The sequence below is a fragment of the Festucalex cinctus genome, chromosome 17 (assembly GCF_051991245.1).
Source record: "Festucalex cinctus isolate MCC-2025b chromosome 17, RoL_Fcin_1.0, whole genome shotgun sequence".
Lineage (NCBI taxonomy): Eukaryota > Metazoa > Chordata > Actinopteri > Syngnathiformes > Syngnathidae > Festucalex > Festucalex cinctus.
In genome coordinates this window covers 17,725,961-17,742,748 of record NC_135427.1, presented here as the reverse complement: position 1 = coordinate 17,742,748, position 16,788 = coordinate 17,725,961, and the positions used below count along the sequence as shown (strand labels likewise).

General features: G+C 41.1%; 1 protein-coding gene across 1 annotated transcript; it reads left to right on the top strand.

The window, feature by feature from the left end:
- The first annotated feature begins 3,300 nt into the window (after window positions 1-3,300).
- On the top strand, window positions 3,301-16,136 carry hid1b (HID1 domain containing b). Its single transcript, XM_077502765.1, has 19 exons — window positions 3,301-3,430; window positions 5,566-5,715; window positions 6,341-6,508; window positions 6,648-6,794; window positions 8,503-8,603; window positions 8,695-8,805; window positions 8,885-9,074; window positions 9,976-10,032; window positions 10,107-10,247; window positions 13,266-13,356; window positions 13,426-13,577; window positions 13,644-13,722; window positions 13,793-13,957; window positions 14,661-14,891; window positions 14,984-15,120; window positions 15,210-15,338; window positions 15,555-15,646; window positions 15,754-15,912; window positions 15,995-16,136. Exons 1-19 carry the CDS (start codon window positions 3,365-3,367, stop codon window positions 16,056-16,058), a joined length of 2,430 nt encoding a protein of 809 aa, XP_077358891.1. The 5' UTR covers window positions 3,301-3,364; the 3' UTR covers window positions 16,059-16,136.
- The last annotated feature ends 652 nt before the right edge of the window (window positions 16,137-16,788 follow it).

The window sequence follows — 16,788 nt, the reverse complement described above, 5'->3', positions numbered from 1 at the left end:
CCAAGTCTTCAAAATTCGGTCTGGACTAAACCAAAATGTCCCCACAACAGTAAAAAAGCCAGAAAATGGTCCCCATGATGGGATATTATATAAACACAAGTCACTCAACACCTGCGATTGGCTGGCAACCAGTCCAGGGTGTCCCCCGCCTACTGCCCAAAGCCAGCTGAGATAGGCTCCAGCACCCCCACGACCCTTGTGAGGAATAAGCGGCCAAGAAGATGGATGGAAGGACTTCACTCAACACTGTGTCGTCAGTTTGCTCACGTACAGGTAATGCTGCGTTCGAGGATGGTTAGAAGTGGGACTTTTCCGAGTTCAAACCAGGAAGTGTGTACGGCAACGCCCCCTTGAACAAGTCGGGGGGGAAAAAAAGAGCCTGACTTCACAGACTGACTACAAGTGACGTCACTCTAATGGCAAAAATGATAAAACAATTTACTCGAGTATAAAACTAGATAGCTTTCTTTATTCATAAATATTCAACATAACTTGACGTAACCCAACGTAGGACCAAAATAATATTTAAAAAAAACATTTTATCACTATCCGCCATTTTGGTTGTTTCCTTTCGCCTCAGAACTGGGAAAATAAAACTACTCTCACTTCCGACCAGCCTCGAATGCAGCATTAATACGCGGCAAAACCTTCCTAATTGGATGACGTGTCTGGCTGCTGATGCGTTCACGACCCCTCACCGAGCGACGGCTGCAGGACCACGCACGTGTGTTTGTTTGTTTGTTTGTTTGTTTGTTTGTTTAACCACTCACTCACACACACACAATCTCACTTCATGTAAGCCATATTGGGTTTCCCAGGCGGAGGAGCGAACCCGCGCCAACCGGCACTGAAGCAAGTTCCACTCCTCCACCTGGAGCCCAGGACCTCCACACGTCCGCGTGATCCGTCGATGGGAGTGACCTCACCAAGAGCGTTTTTATTTTTACTTTTCGTCATTTATTTATTTATTTATTTATTTATTTATTTATTTATTTATTTTTTATTTTGTATTTTGTCAATTTTGTTCCTCCATATATCAAGTCTTCGACAGGTCTCGGGAGAATCGTTTCCCTCACGATTGGAGAAATGCAACATCTCAGTCAACAATGATCAAATTGAACTTGTTTTGATCACCGATTAATATATATATATATATATATATATATATATATATATATATATATATATATATATATATATATATATATATATATATATATATATATATATATATATATACACTCCTGATCAAAATCTTAAGACCAGTTAAAAAATTGCAAGAATTTGCATTTTGCACTGTTGTATCTTAAGAAGGTTCTAAGTAGAGTTTCAGAATGCAAAAAGGAGAAATGGGAACAAGAGACCAAATGTTTTGAACAGGCAATTAATTGAAAAGAACAATTTAACTGAAATAGGCTGTTCATCAGCTGATCAAAAGTTTAAGACCATAGCTCAAAAAAAGCCCTAAAACAGAAATTAAAGTCTCGAAAACAGACTCAGTAATGAGTAACTCCACCATTATTGTTGATCACTTCAAAAATTTGTGTTGGCATGCTTGATGCGAGTGTTTCCAAAAGGCTTGTAGGAATGTTGCTCCAAGTGGTGAAGATGGCTTCACGAAGGGCATCCACTCTCTGGAACTGATGTCCATTTTTGTAAACTTCCCTTGCCATCCATCCCCAAATGTTCTCAATTTGATTTAGATCAGGGGAACATGCAGGATGATCCAAAAGAGTGATGTTATTCTCCTGAAAAAAATCCTTTGTCAGACGGGCATTGCGAATTGCAGCATTGTCCTGCTGAAAAACCCTGTCATCACCACACAGACGAGGGCCCTCAGTCATGAGGGATGAACGTTGCAACATCTCCACGTAGCCAGCTGCTTTTTGACGCCCCTGCACAACCTGGAGCTCCATTGTTCCATTGAAGGAAAAAGCATCCCAGATCATGATGGCGCCCCCTCTGCTGTGCCGTGTTGAAAAAAATTCAGGTGGCATCTCCTTGTCATGCCAGTAGCGTTGGAAGCCATCAGGACCATCAAGGTTAATTTTTTTCTCATCAGAGAATAAAACTTTCTTCCAACTTTGAACGTCCCATGTTTGGTGCTCCCTTGCAAAGACAAAACGGGCATTTTTGTGGCGTTGAAGAAGACGTGGCCTTTGAAGACGTTTTTTGTTTTTGAAGCCGTTCCTTTGCAGATGCCGTCTGATGGTTATTGGGCTGCAGTCAGCACCAGAAATGGCCTTAATTTGGGATGAGCATCGCCCCGTCTCTTGATGGGCAGCCATTCGGATCCTCCGGCTCGGTGCCGGTGAGATTTTTTTGGGTCTACCACTTGATTTTTTTGATCCATAAACCTCAGGATCTTTTAAGAAATGCAAAATGACTGTCTTACTGCGTCCAACCTCAGCAGCGATAGCACGTTGTGAGAGGGCTTGTCTATGCAGCTCAACAATCCTGCCACTTTCGAAGGCAGTGAGTTTTTTTTGCTTTTCCCATCAAAAGGTCTTGACAGTGTGATTACTTGACAGAAAATGACATGGAATCCAAATTTTTGCACAGATTTGGGCTTTTAAAGGATGTGGTCTTAAACTTTTGATCAGCTGATGAACAGCCTATTTCAGTTCAATTGTTATTTTCAATAAATTGCCTGCTCAAAATATTTGGTCTCTTGTTCCCATTTCTTCTTTTTGCATTCTGAAACTCTACTTAGAACCTTCTTAAGATACAACAGTGGAAAATGCAAATTCTTGCAATTTTTTAACTGGTCTTAAGATTTTGATCAGGAGTGTATATATATAAACTTTTGGATTCCGGAAGTCTTCCAGCTAAGATCCTGCTCGGGGGATGGTGCTGCTTTCGTGGGCGATCGGAGTTTAGATGACTAAAGTTATTTCGGAAGCTGTGTTGATGAACGCTTTCCAAATGTGATATGTTTTCAACGTGTAGAATATACATTTATATTTATACATAGACGTTTTAAGGGCACATGAGTGAGGATAAGAGGTTCACGATGGATCGTGAAGTGTTTGTCATCGTGCTTCCGAGAGAGAGAGAGAGAGAGAGAGAGAGAGAGAGAGAGAGAGAGAGAGAGAGAGAGAGAGAGAGAGAGAGAGAGAGAGACAGACAGACAGACAGACAGACAGAGAGAGAGAGACAGAGAGAGAGAGAGAGAGAGAGAGAGAGAGAGAGTGAGACAGACAGACAGAGACAGAGAGAGAGAGAGAGAGAGAGAGAGAGAGAGAGAGAGAGAGAGTCGTCTAGAGTCCGAGCGGGCCCTGAACGCCGCCTTCTCATCAGCAGACCTGCTGCCAGTTGCTGCAAGAAGCCACCTGCGTCCGAACCGACACCGCCGAGACAGACAATGGGGAGCGGCGACAGCAAACTTCACTTCAGGAAGGCTGTGATCCAGCTCACCAGCACCACTCAGGTCAGGTCAGACAAACACACCGGACTTTACCGGGCACAGGACGCCAACAGCTGGCACGACAAACACGCACAACGACACACTTTTTTGGGGGGGGCCAACAAAGCGGTCTTGTTTGGCAAGCAAAACATCGGACAAGTGACTAACTTGCACCTGTCCAACACCACATTTGATCAAGTATTTTGATTGACAGGCGCAAGTCAATCGACTGTTACAAACTTTACGCATCCCCACGTGACCAGCACACGCTCGTCTTACAGCAGGGGTGGCAAACTGCGGTCCTCGAGGGCCGGTGTCCTGCAAGTTTTGCAGATTTCCCTACTCGAAGTGCAGCTGATTCCAATTAACAGGCTCGTTATCAGGTTTCTGCAGAGTTTGCTGATGAGCTGATCATGAATCAGCTGTGTTGAAGAAGGGAAATATCCAAAACCAGCAGGACTGCGGCCCTCGAGGACCGGATCTCGCCACCCCTGTCTTACAGGGAGTCCTCGAGTTACGTCGGAGTTCCGTTGCTGCGCTAGCGATGTAATTGATGAATTTTGACTTAAGTACAATTTCCCCATTAAAGTCGGTATTTAAATCAAAAATAATTTGCATTAAAAAAAAAAATCTAAAATACATTTAAATAAATAAATAAATAAGATGCTGTACTTGCCATGGCCGAAAAAGCCAAAAATCCTCCAAGAGCACAAGAGCTAGCACTAGCTAAGTTAGCTAAGTGTTTTTTTTTTTTTTTTTTTTTTTTGTTTGTTTGTTTTTTGCTTTAAAGTTAGCTAAGTAGTGGATGAAGGGAAAAATACTGCGGTCCAGGAGCCAAAAAGGCGGACGGGGCCAAAATGGCGGAGCGGGCATAACCATTGGCAAGTCGAAATGTCAAGTGCTCCTTAATTCTTTCTTTTTTTTTTCTTTTCTTTTTTCTAAAAGAGCTCAGAATTGTTCATTCGGTAGTCTTACCGATTCAACGTCTTATCATCATTGCTCTTTTTTTAAATTTTATTTATTTTTTTATTTTGTGTGTGTGTGTGTGCGTTTGCGTGCGTGCGCGTGCGTGCGTGTGCGTGCAAATACGTATAAATTTATACTCATTAATTCACCTAAAGCCTTATAAATATCCCATTACCCTTCGCCTTAACCAGGTACTTCAGAATCTTGCCAGAGTCGTGAGGTTTAAATGGTAAGGAGACCAGAGAAAAGGTCAGAAAAAAATAAAGAGAAAAGAAAGATAAATCAAAGTGAAATCCAGCACCGACCAAACACTTCCTGCCTTCCCCATGGTTACAAAATCAAAGTCTTACGCCAACCCCGGAAGCCTCTAAATATCAGCAAATTTAGCGAGATCTCAAGAGACCAGAGGAAAAACTAAAAAGAGGAAGGAGGGAAGGATAGATAAAGCAAAGTGAGAGCCACAAAGTGCTCCTTAATTCGACGACTCCCTGTATTTGAAATTGACAGTGCAGAAAACGCATAAACATGACTGAATTATCATTCAAGGACTGGTTTGAAAATCGGCTAAAATGCAAAGTAAAATGTTTGCTGAAGTTTCATTCGGATTCAACACAAAGAATCAGTCTGCTTCCTTGGAGGATGGCGAAAATTGAAGATTTCCTGTTGAAAGGATGAAATTGGAAGATTTGGACCTTTATTTTTTATTTATTTTTTGTTCAACAAGTTCCTTTTAACAATTAATCGGTGATCAAAACAATTTCACTTTGATCATTGATGACTGAGATGTTGCATTTCTCCAATCGTGAGGGAAACGATTCTCCCGAGACCTGTCGAAGACTTGATATATGGAGGACCAAAACTGACCAAATAAAAAAATAAATCAATAAATAAATGACTAAATGACTAAAAGTGAAAATAAAAAAATAATTAAAAAATTAAATACAAATGTATTTATTTATGTATGTGTATATTTTTTGCTCTTTATATATATATATATATATATATATATATATATATATATATATATATATATATATATATATAATTATTATTTTTTCCCTCCATATTTTTTCTCGGGGGGGAAAATCAAGCATTGGAATTGTGCCGTGAGGCGGCCAACTGGTCTCGTTGATGGACATTTGAGGAACTAACATGTCCGCTAACGAGCCAATTATCTTCTGTCTTGTGTGTAGCCCGTAGAAGCGTCGGATGATGTCTTCTGGGAGCAGTTATGGGCGGGGCCGTCCATGTCGGTCCAGGACATCTTCGCCTTGGTTCCGGCGGCCGAGATCCGAGCGCTGAGGGAGGAGTCGCCGTCCAACTTGGCAACCTTGTGCTACAAGGTGCGAGCATGTTAGCGGCTTGCCATGATGACCCCCGATGTTTTGGAGGCCAAAGAAAATTCTAATTCACCGATTAATCGGACAATTTCAAAAATACATCATGAATGAAAGCATGTTTTTTTTTCTTGCCAATCATAAAAGCGCTAATATCTGCTGATGAATGGGTCATGCGCACTGACCTATATTTGTATGACTGGATAGCCCGTACGCGCCCGTGCAAGCCGTTGAAATCACAGGCCGGCCATCTTGCTCCTCCCACCTCATGAGCACACTACTGTATCAACTATACAGGATATGTACAGATGAGACATGTACAACTCGTAGGCAGTTAGAAGGTTGGAGGCGGGGTATTTTTTAAAAAGTAAAAAAAAAAAAGAAGTCGACGGTATGTGCTGCTTTGAAGACCCCCTTTTACTTTTATGGCTCAGTGCTGTCTCAAATGTTCTCCAATTTGAATACTGTAAACATATCTGATAGCTTCATGGGAGGAGCAATATGGCGGCCTCATGATCTCAAAAGTCTTGGCCTATGAGCTAGTAATCCCGTCATATATATGTATAGATCAGTGGTCGTGTGCTCGTTACCACGGGCAATACGTGTGACCTCACTTCCTGTTTTGTGTCAGGTGGTGGAGAGAGTGTCGCGTGCGGCGGCGGGCGGCTGCCCGTCGGAGCGCGAGCGCGCGGCCGTACTGAACTGCGCGCGTCTGCTGACACGCGTGCTGCCGTTCGTCTTCGAGGACGCCGACTGGCGAGGCTTCCTGTGGGCCGGCCTGCCCGCCGCGCGCAAACAGGTACGACCCCCCCCCACGCCCCCACAAAGAAGCGTCATCTGAATCCGATTTTTGTACCAATGAACTCTTCCTGATCACGTCAAAACGTTGCAGTTGGCCAATCCCGGCCTCTCGTTTGTGTTCCACTTCCTGTTTGCAGCAGCGTTGCCAGGACGACGACGACGACAACCTGGGCGACGAGGGCCCCGACGGGGGTCGACCCCTGGCCGAGTCGCTCCTCCTGGCCGTCGCCGACCTGCTCTTCTGTCCCGACTTCACCGTTCAGGGACGGAAACGTGGCGGGCAGGCGAGTCGTCTTCCGTTACCCACAATGCACTGCGTTCCTGGGAGATCATAGTTTTGGAATTTTTCATTTTTATTAAGTTAGTTTTAGTTTTTATGGTGGCTATGTTAGTTTCTTATTAGTTTTAGTTATTTAATAAATGCTTAGTTTTAGTTAGTTTCAGTATTAGTTTTTTTTTAATGTGTATTATTGTGCACAATATTTAAAAAACGCTCTAGGAAAATAATGGTTTTGGAATTTTTCATTTTTATTTCGTTTTTTTTTTTTTTTTAAGTTTTAGTTTTCATGGTGGCTATGTTAGTTTTGTGTTAGTTTTAATTATTTAATAAATGCTTAGTTTTAGTTAGTTTTAGTTTTTTTATGTGTATTATTGTGCACAATATTTAAAAATGGTCTAGGAAAATCATGGTTTTGGAATTTTTCATTTTTATTTAGTTAGTTTTAGTTTTTATGGTGTCTATGTTAGTTTCTTATTAGTTTTAGTTATTTAATAAATGCTTAGTTTTAGTTAGTTTCAGTATTAGTTTTTTTTATGTGTATTACTGTGCACAATATTTAAAAAACGCTCTAGGAAAATAATGGTTTTGGAATTTTTCATTTTTATTTCCATTTTTTTTTAAGTTAGTCTTAGTTTTCATGGTGGCTATGTTAGTTTTGTGTTAGTTTTAATTATTTAATAAATGCTTAGTTTTAGTTAGTTTTAGTTTTTTTTATGTGTATTATTGTGCACAATATTTAAAAATGGTCTAGGAAAATCATGGTTTTGGAATTTTTCATTTTTATTTCAATTTTTTTTTATTTAGTTTTAGTTTTCATGGTGGCTATTAGTTTTTTATTAGTTTTAGTAATTTAATAAATCCTTAGTTTTAGTTAGTTTCAGTATTAGTTTTTTTTAATGTGTATTAAGCGCAATATTTAAAAAAAAAAAACATGGGAACGACATCATCTGAAGGTGCTTTTCTATTGGCTGCTGCTCGATGACACCACTTCTGTTAATATCAAAATAAATGTACTTATAATCATATTTAAAATCATTACCAAAGATGAAAACAAAGCACATTTTTGCTATTGTTATAGTTAATTGTAGTTAGTTTTGTAAACACAAAATGTAGTTTCAGTTAGTTTTCATTTTTATTTTTTTTTTATTTTAACAAAATTATTTTTTGAATTTTAGTTGTAGTTTTTTTCCTTCGTTTTAGTGAACTAAAAATAACATTGCTGCGCTCCAGAAGCTAGGCTAATGGTTTCTTTTGCCGTTTCTCACTGTTGATTTTGTGTTAGCCCTGCGGCTAAAGCTAACAAGGCGTGTGTTTGTTTGCTCACGCCACTAAACTGCTTGTTAGCTTTAGCGGCTATCGCATTTGTGCCTTCTGTAGTCAGCACAGTCAGTAAGTAGCGGTTATGTTTGACTAGCGGGCGGGAGAGACTCGACAACCTGAGTAAACACACGAAGAGCCCAGGAGGCATCAATCCCCTCCAAAGCTAGCATAGAAGCAATGACAATACAGTACACATTGTTTTCATATTTTTTTTCAGAAAATTGGGAACCCAAAGCTCAAAAAACTTGACATGACTGAGAAAAACTGACATCAGTTTTGGATTCCATACCTAAAAATAAGTTCAAAACATGTCAAGAAAAAAATGGTGTTGTCATGTGTAATCTATGAAGTCGTGATGCTAACAGCTAACAGCGAGCCTTCTCGGCCAACAGGAATTTGGCGCGGACGGCGTGGACAGCTGCGAGTTGATCTGGGAGGCGGGCGTGGGCTTCTCCCAGGCGCCGCCACTCAACTCCGCCCACGACAGCAACAGGTGAGCGAGGCCCCGCCCGAATTGGTCCCCTCGACGTCGTTTTTTGTTTTTTTTTGCGTCAATGGCGTGTTTTTTGTGCTTGCGTTTCGAGGACGGAGCTTCTCAAGCTGCTGCTGACGTGCTTTTCCGAGGCGCTTTACCTGGCGCCAGCCGAGCGTCGACGCAACCCGTGGGTGCTCTTCTTCTGCTCCGCCGACAACAGGTTAGCGCGCACGTGCATGCTAACCCTGCATGAGCATTCATTCCATGTGTGCATGACCATGAGTGAGGTTGTTTGGCAGACACGCGCTGCCGCTGTTCACGTCCCTGCTGAACGTGGTGTGCGCCTACGAGCCTTCGGGATGGGGCCTCCCATACGACCACCTGCTGTTGTCGGACCAGCGCCGGCTGCTGGTGGAACAAGCGCTTCAGGTCCTGGTGGTGGCGCTGGAGCAGCGCCAAGCCACCGTCGGGGTCGAGGACAAGACAGACGTGAGGATGACGCCGGCGCCGTGTTGGGAATCGCTTTCTAATCTTTCCACTTGGAAAAGATTGAAATTCAGCTTGAGTCGTCATAACAATAATAATAATAATACAGCTAATTAATTATAATTTAATTCATTAGAATAATATAAAAGAAATAATACAGTTTAATTAATTATAATTATAATAATACAGTAATTCGTTATAATTTAATTCATTATAATATATAATAATACAATTATAATTAAATTCATTAATAATAATAATAATACCATTAATTATAATTTAATTCATTATATTATATAGTAATAATAATGATAATAATAATAATAGTTATTAATTATAATTTACTTTATTATAATAATAATAAAAATACAGTTCAATTATAATTATAATATATAATAATACAGTTAATTCTAATTTTATTAATAATAATAAGAAAATAATACAGTTAATTTTAATTCATAATATATAATAATAAATAATACTTTAATTCTAATTATAATATATAATAATACAGTTAATTATAATTTAATTATAATATATAAAAATAATAATAGTCACTTATAATTTAATTAATATAATAATAATAATAATAATAATACATTAACTAATTCTAATTTAATTCATTATGATCTATGATAATAATAAAATACAGTTAATTATAATTTAATTCATTATAATTTAATAATAATAAAGTAATAATACAGTTATTTATAATGTAATGTTTTATTATTTAATACTTTAATAATAGTTAATTAATTATAATTTAATTAATAATAATAATAATAATAATAATAATAATAATAATACAGCCAAAGTTTTTTTTTTTTTTTTTTTTCTTCTTCTCTCTCTCTCGATCAATCGTGAAAACAAACAAATGTTTTTGCCACCATCTTTCCTTCTGCAGTCGGGTGGTCCCGAGAACCAGTTTGTCAACTTCCTGTCCAGGATCCACCGAGAAGAGGTGAGATTTGCGTTGATCATCGCACGCACGGTTTTCTTACTTTATTTTGTTTTGTTTTGTTTTTTGTCTTTGAGGACTTGAACTTCATCCTGAAAGGTGTGAGTCGGCTCCTCAACAATCCTCTGGCGCAGACGTACCTGCCCAACTCGGCCAAGAAGATCACCTTCCACCAGGAGCTCCTTGTTCTCTTCTGGAAACTCTGTGACTTTAACAAGGTGATGCTAATGTTAATGCTAAGCTAACTGGAATGGTAACACTAGTTTAGTTTAGTTTATTCATTTTTTCCTTTCGGACACATTACAGTTTACATCAATCACATCACATCATTTGCAACATTGACATCCGAAAGAAGGGCTGGCGGGTAGAAGCCGAAGCTTATTCGAGACCCGTCCCCATCGACCCATTACTCCAACGCATCAATCATATACATTATTTAGAATAGTCATTCATTTTTATCGTTATCCATCCCATACTATCCCAGACACTGCTCGCTCAGTTCATCTTGAATGTCCGTGTGAAGATTGTGGCTAGTCCCACTCAGACCCGTCACCAGAAAGAAATTGTAGGGGGGGCATTACCTTTTTTTGGGGGGGCACACTTTATCAACATAAATCTAATGTTCATCAGGTTGAACAGCGGCATTGTGACAACTGCAAAAGTGTTCAGAAATATTTTCTGTCACTTAAAAGCGGCAGTTCATTCTGAAATCTCAAAGACAAACTGAAAAAAAAATGTGTAGTTCATTTTGCATTTATTCAACTCACAAGTTCATTTGAAACAAATCCACTCTTCACTTCTGTAAACAACTATGTCCGAATGAATGACTCTGTGACACAGCCCCTTCGATCTGAAATTGGCTAGCAGTTGCCTTCATTTGCGTGTTGGATTAGGGCTGTACGATATGGACAAAATTTCCTTTCATTTTTGCCAGACATCTCTATTCTTTGATCTTTGACTCAGCATGAGACTTCACATCATTTTACTTTTTTTTATGGTGCCTTCTGTATTTTGTGTTATTTTATTTATATACTTATAAAGATTTTTTTTTTTTAGTATTTTATTTGCGTGTATACTTATTTACTTATATTTACTCGAATTAATTTTATTTTGTGTTATTTTTAGGGCTGTCAAAGTTAAAGCGTTAATAGATTAATTAATCACAGAAAAATGTCGCATTAATCACGTATTAACGCAGATTAATCGCACTATTTTTTTTTTTTACCGCACTTGAGCCTTGAACGTAACCGCAGATGGTTACATTGAAGGCTGCGCAGGTCCGTGATTAGATCAATGCACGGCATTTCCTACGCCTGTTGTTCCAAAATGAGCGGAGTAACTCCAGTTGGTATGCTCGGTGGTAAATTTCGCTTTAAAAACACCCCAACGGGACTTTAGATAAAACAAAAGTAATTTCCGTTTAATTAATAATTGCTTAATTGCACCCAATTGATATGATGCTGTTACGTTTTGAACAATACACGCATGCATGCAATTGCGTACATGCATTTAATCAATGTTTGCAAATGACATTCAGATAATAAAATGCGTTCATGTCAAAATATTACGGTATTTTGTATTTATTTTATATTAAGCAAGTAATTTAGCTGAATAATCGTGATTAATCAAAATTAAAAAGTATGATTAATCAGATTAAAAATTTTAATCGTTTGACAGCACTAGTTATTTTATTTCACTTGTGTCTACTAAAAGACTAATTTCTATTCCATGCACAGCACTTTGTATGCAGCAATGGCTGTTTTAAAGTGATTTAGAAATAAGGTTGAGTTATGTCGATGATATACAGAAACAACATATGGGTTCAGTGAAAAACTAAGCAGAATATCAATCCAAAAGGATGTGTAAAGTGCTGTTTTTTAATTAGAACTTAGTGACAGTCATCAACTTGAACAAACTTGGCAATAAAAAAAGAGAATTCAACTCACATTGTACTGCAACTGCTTTAGTGATAAATAATTTTATGCTCCTTAGTTGTTGTTGTGTATGTGTGACTGCTTGGGTCTGTTAACAGCATACTGTGTATTGCTACAATTCATCCGTGCTGTGTGGCTTGACTAATTAAAATAAAAGTTTGACACTCACTTGTAAACGTAACCAGTGGACTCAGGATTCCCATTGATATCAACTGTGTCATCCTGGATCGAGGTTTGGCGTTTGGTGGCTCCCATTAAAGCGGCACGACTGCTCACTGCTCAGTCTTTGTCCCAGCGCCAGCCGGCAAATGCGCACTATCTACCCGGAAGTAGATTTGGCTAAGGCACGTCTGCAGAGCGCGCGTCTCCCCCCCGCCCCACCCACCCCATCCCTCCTGATCCTGATTGTCATTGGCTTGCTTAGTTGTCAATCACAGCCAAACTTGAAAGGAGGTATTACTTAAAACAGAAGACGCAAGTTTACGTGACTGATAGGACGAATACTTGGTGAGTCATCTTGCTAAGGCGGGCACGGCTGACTGACAGGGCGGGCACGGACCCCCAAGGCCCGCCCATGGCGACGGGTCCGGTCCCACTAACACTAACCCTGATGCTAATGCTAATAATCTAATGCAGTGGGTTCAAGTTCAACCTTGGTCCTCGAGTACCCCAGTCCAGCCGGTTTTCCACGTCTCCCTCAGCCTGCACAGCTGAGGATCGTTATCGGACTTCTGTGCAGAGCTTGTTGATTAGCTGATGGCGTGAAACACCTGTGTTGGCTGAGGGAGACATGGAAAACAGGCTGGATAGGGGTTGAGATACACTGACCTCATGTAAATGCTAATGCTAACACTAGAGTGATTGCTAACATTACCACAAATGCTAACCCTATTACTGATGCTAACGTAACACTAATGCTGATGCTAAAAATCTAGGCACTCGTATCTCAAGGCACTACTTTACTAACCCTGAAGGTATTGGTCATGCTAATGCTAATGCTAACCCTAAGGGATATGTTCATGCACCCTAAATACGGGAAATGGAAATACTAAACCTAACTCTAAAGGAAATTGTAATGTTAATGCTAACGCTAATGCTAACCCTAAGGGATACGCAAGTGCTCCCTAAATACGGGGAATGGTAATATTAAAGCTAACTCTAAGGGAAATGCTAATTCTAACTCTAATGCTAATACTAACCCTAAGGGATATGCACATGCTCCGTAAATACGGGGAATGGTAATATTAAAGATTAACCCTAAGGGAAATTGTTGTGCTAATGCTAATGCTAACGCTTGTCCAGAAATTCCTCTTCTTCGTGCTGAAGAGCAGCGACGTTCTGGACGTTCTGGTCCCCATCTTGTTCTTCCTCAACGAAGCCCGCGCCGATCCCTGTGAGTGGCTCGACCGACCCCTGACCCCGCCTCCAGAGTCCCGTTTACAGTTCTCATGTCTTGCGTCAGCCGGCACGGGCCTGGTCCACATGGGCGTTTTCATCCTGTTGCTGCTGAGTGGCGAGAGGAACTTTGGCGTGCGCCTCAACAAACCCTTCACGCTGCGCGTGCCCATGGACGTTCCCGTGTTCAGCGGGACGCATGCCGACCTGCTCATTGTGGTAAACGTCGCCAAACACCGACGATACAGGCGGCAAACTTTGAGCGCTCGCGATGTCCCTCTGCAGGTCTTCCACCGGATGATGACGTGCGGACATCGGCGCCTGCAGCCGCTCTTCGACTGCCTGCTCACCATCATCGTCAACGGTGAGCGACCATTTTTTTGGCGTCGCACGTCTGTCATTTGCCCGCCATTTGCGCCGCTTGTTTGTTGTAGTTTCTCCGTACCTGAAGAGTTTGTCCATGGTGTCGGCCAACAAGCTTCTGCACCTGCTGGAGGTTTTCTCCTGGCCCTGGTTCCTGTTCTCGGCCCCGCGCAACCACCAGCTGGTCTTCTTCCTGCTGGAGGTTTTCAACAACCTCATCCAGTACCAGTTTGACGGTCAGAAACACCCTCATTGACATCTCGCGCACAACAGGACCCCAAACCACTGATCTATATGTATGACTGGATAGCCGATCGGCCAAGACTTTTGAAAGGTGGCCAGGCCGCCATATTGCAACTCCCAAGAAACGTTTCTCGCCATACCATCCCATACAGCTACAGGATCCAAACTGGACAAATTTGAGACAGTGCTTTAATAGAAACAGTATCCTTTATAATGTCTTTTAAAAGTATTAAACATAAACAAGAGGACTTCAGACATTTTACTACTTGCCTTAAATACATGTATAAATTATATGCTTCATGATGTTTAGTACAGGAAGAAACTTGGATATTTTTGCTTTAATTTTAAAGAATTACAGTATAACTAATTCAACAAAAGATGCCTCTACCAAATCTAATAAATAATAATAAATAGAAAACAAAAATGGTGACCATCCTATGCGGCAGAAACCCCCCACCCCGCCTCTGGCCTTATTTTTAGTAATTGCTTAATTTAGTAATTGCCTACAAGCTGTATATGTCTCATCTGTACCGTCTGTTGATACAGTCTAGTATGCTTGTGAGATGGGAGTAGCAAGATGGCCGCCCTGTGACTTCAACGGCTTGCACGGGCTCATATGGGCTATCGGCTTATCCGGTTATACATACAGATCAGTGACCCCAACCCATTTAGTCATCGTTGTCGTCCTCCTGGCAGGGAACACCAACCTGGTGTACTCGCTGATCCGGAGGCGGAGCCTATTCCAGCAGCTGGCCAACCTCCAGGCCGACGCCGATGCCATCCGCAAGGCTCTGCTTCACAAGAAGAAGAAGAAGAAAAAGAGCGCCGGCACTTCCTGTGGTGACGCGGAGTTCTGGTCGAGACCCCAACAGGACGAGTCGGCCCAAGCCGGCGCCCCCGAAGATGCGCCAGATCTGCACCGCACCCGTATGGAAAACCCGCTCTATGCTTATGTAGTAGCCTTGATAGGGATGTAACAGTAACGGCGATATCATGACCTCTGACCTCTTTTGCTTCAGGGATCCACAACGTCGGCGAAAAGTCTGGAACCGGCGGCGACGCGGTGGCGCTTTTGGACTCCCCAAATACCGCCGCTGAGTGCAGCGTTGTGGGCGGGGCCAGCGACACCGAGTCCAACTCGGAGCGAGACCACGAGGTCCGAAATTCCGCCACAGACAAGAAAGCGGACCGCCATCATTCCTCAAAAATAATGATGATCACGACAATCATGTGTTTTGTTGACAGGACACGCAGACAGAAAGTGAAGCGGCCACTCGCCTGCCCGCCACTGGCGCCGCCTCGTCGCCGTCCACTTCGTCGCCGTCCGCTTCGTTGCCGTCCGCCTCATCGGCCTGGAGCGCCACGCCGGACTGGGTCAGTTGCCGTTTGCTTTGAGCAATTTATCGAATGAAGTCGTTTGTTGTTAGCAAAATGAACACATATTGTACTTTTTAAAAGAGATGCTTGACTCATTCAGCCATTTTACAGCAGTAAAATGTTGATATTTTATCCATAATTTATGCGGTAACTTTATTGTTTTTCCATGCACAATTAATACTCATTAGCAATTTAGCAATTTGTGATTTTTAGGTGCAGTCGTGGAAGTCCAAACTTCCTCTGCAGACCATCATGCGACTTCTGCAGGTTTTGGTGCCTCAAGTGGAGAAGATCTGCATTGACAAGTAACACGCACTTCGACCCTTTAGCCACAAGATGGCGCCAAAGTTGCACTTTTTATTGCATTGCCTTGCTGACAACAAAATGTTTTTTTGTTTGTTTGTTTGTTCAGGGGTCTGACGGACGAGTCTGAGATCCTGAAGTTCCTCCAGCACGGGACTCTGGTGGGCCTGCTGCCGGTGCCGCACCCCATCCTCATCCGCAAGTACCAAGTCAACGCCGTCACGTCCTCGTGGTTCCACACGCACACCTGGGGCGTCGTCTACCTGCGGTGACACTAGCTTTTGTTTTCAACGTTTTGTTTTGTTTGGATGACGAGGCCAGGCCCTGACTTGTTTTTCTGGTCGTCGTAGCAACCTGGATCCTCCCGTCTGGTACGACACCGACATCCGACTCTTTGAGATCCAAAGGATTTAACGTCACCTTCGGGAAGGAAAAACCAAAAAAAGTTGTGAAATAAAATGTCGTCATCAAATAGCCTCGCTTGAGTCGTCCGAATCGTCATCTTGTCCGCTTGAAGGAATCGATGATGAGCAGCTGCACGTTATTCATTAGGGATGTAACGGTACCGGCAATATCATGATATCACGATATGAAAACGGCCGCAATATGTCGTCATCATGTCACGATATTCAAAGCAGCACATCTGTTCGAAAAATATATCGATGTCAATATCTGTAGGAACTCAATGTGTGCTTGCCTTAGGAAGTAAGTGCCTCAATAGGTATATTCTAATTTTATATATATTTATATAATATTTATTTATGTAATATTTATATATTTATATTTTTCATTGCTGTATTGTACAAAAGCACAATATTGTGCTTTTATTTAGTATGAGCTAATTTTTATTTAAAAAATTACCTTTTGTAATATTGTCATCCTCCCCACAATATCGTGATAATTATCGTATCGTGATAATTTCATATTGCGACATATGGATTAGGGGTGGGAAGCTGTGGGTAACTCACAGTATGATATGCGATACAAGGCTCACGATAACGATTATCTCATGATATGACGATACTACAATTATTGATATATTGATCAGGTAATCAAGCCACGACAATCTACCATAAAAGTAATTATAAAATAATAATAGTAATAATAATATAAATACGTAATAAATAAAAATAAAATTAATAAA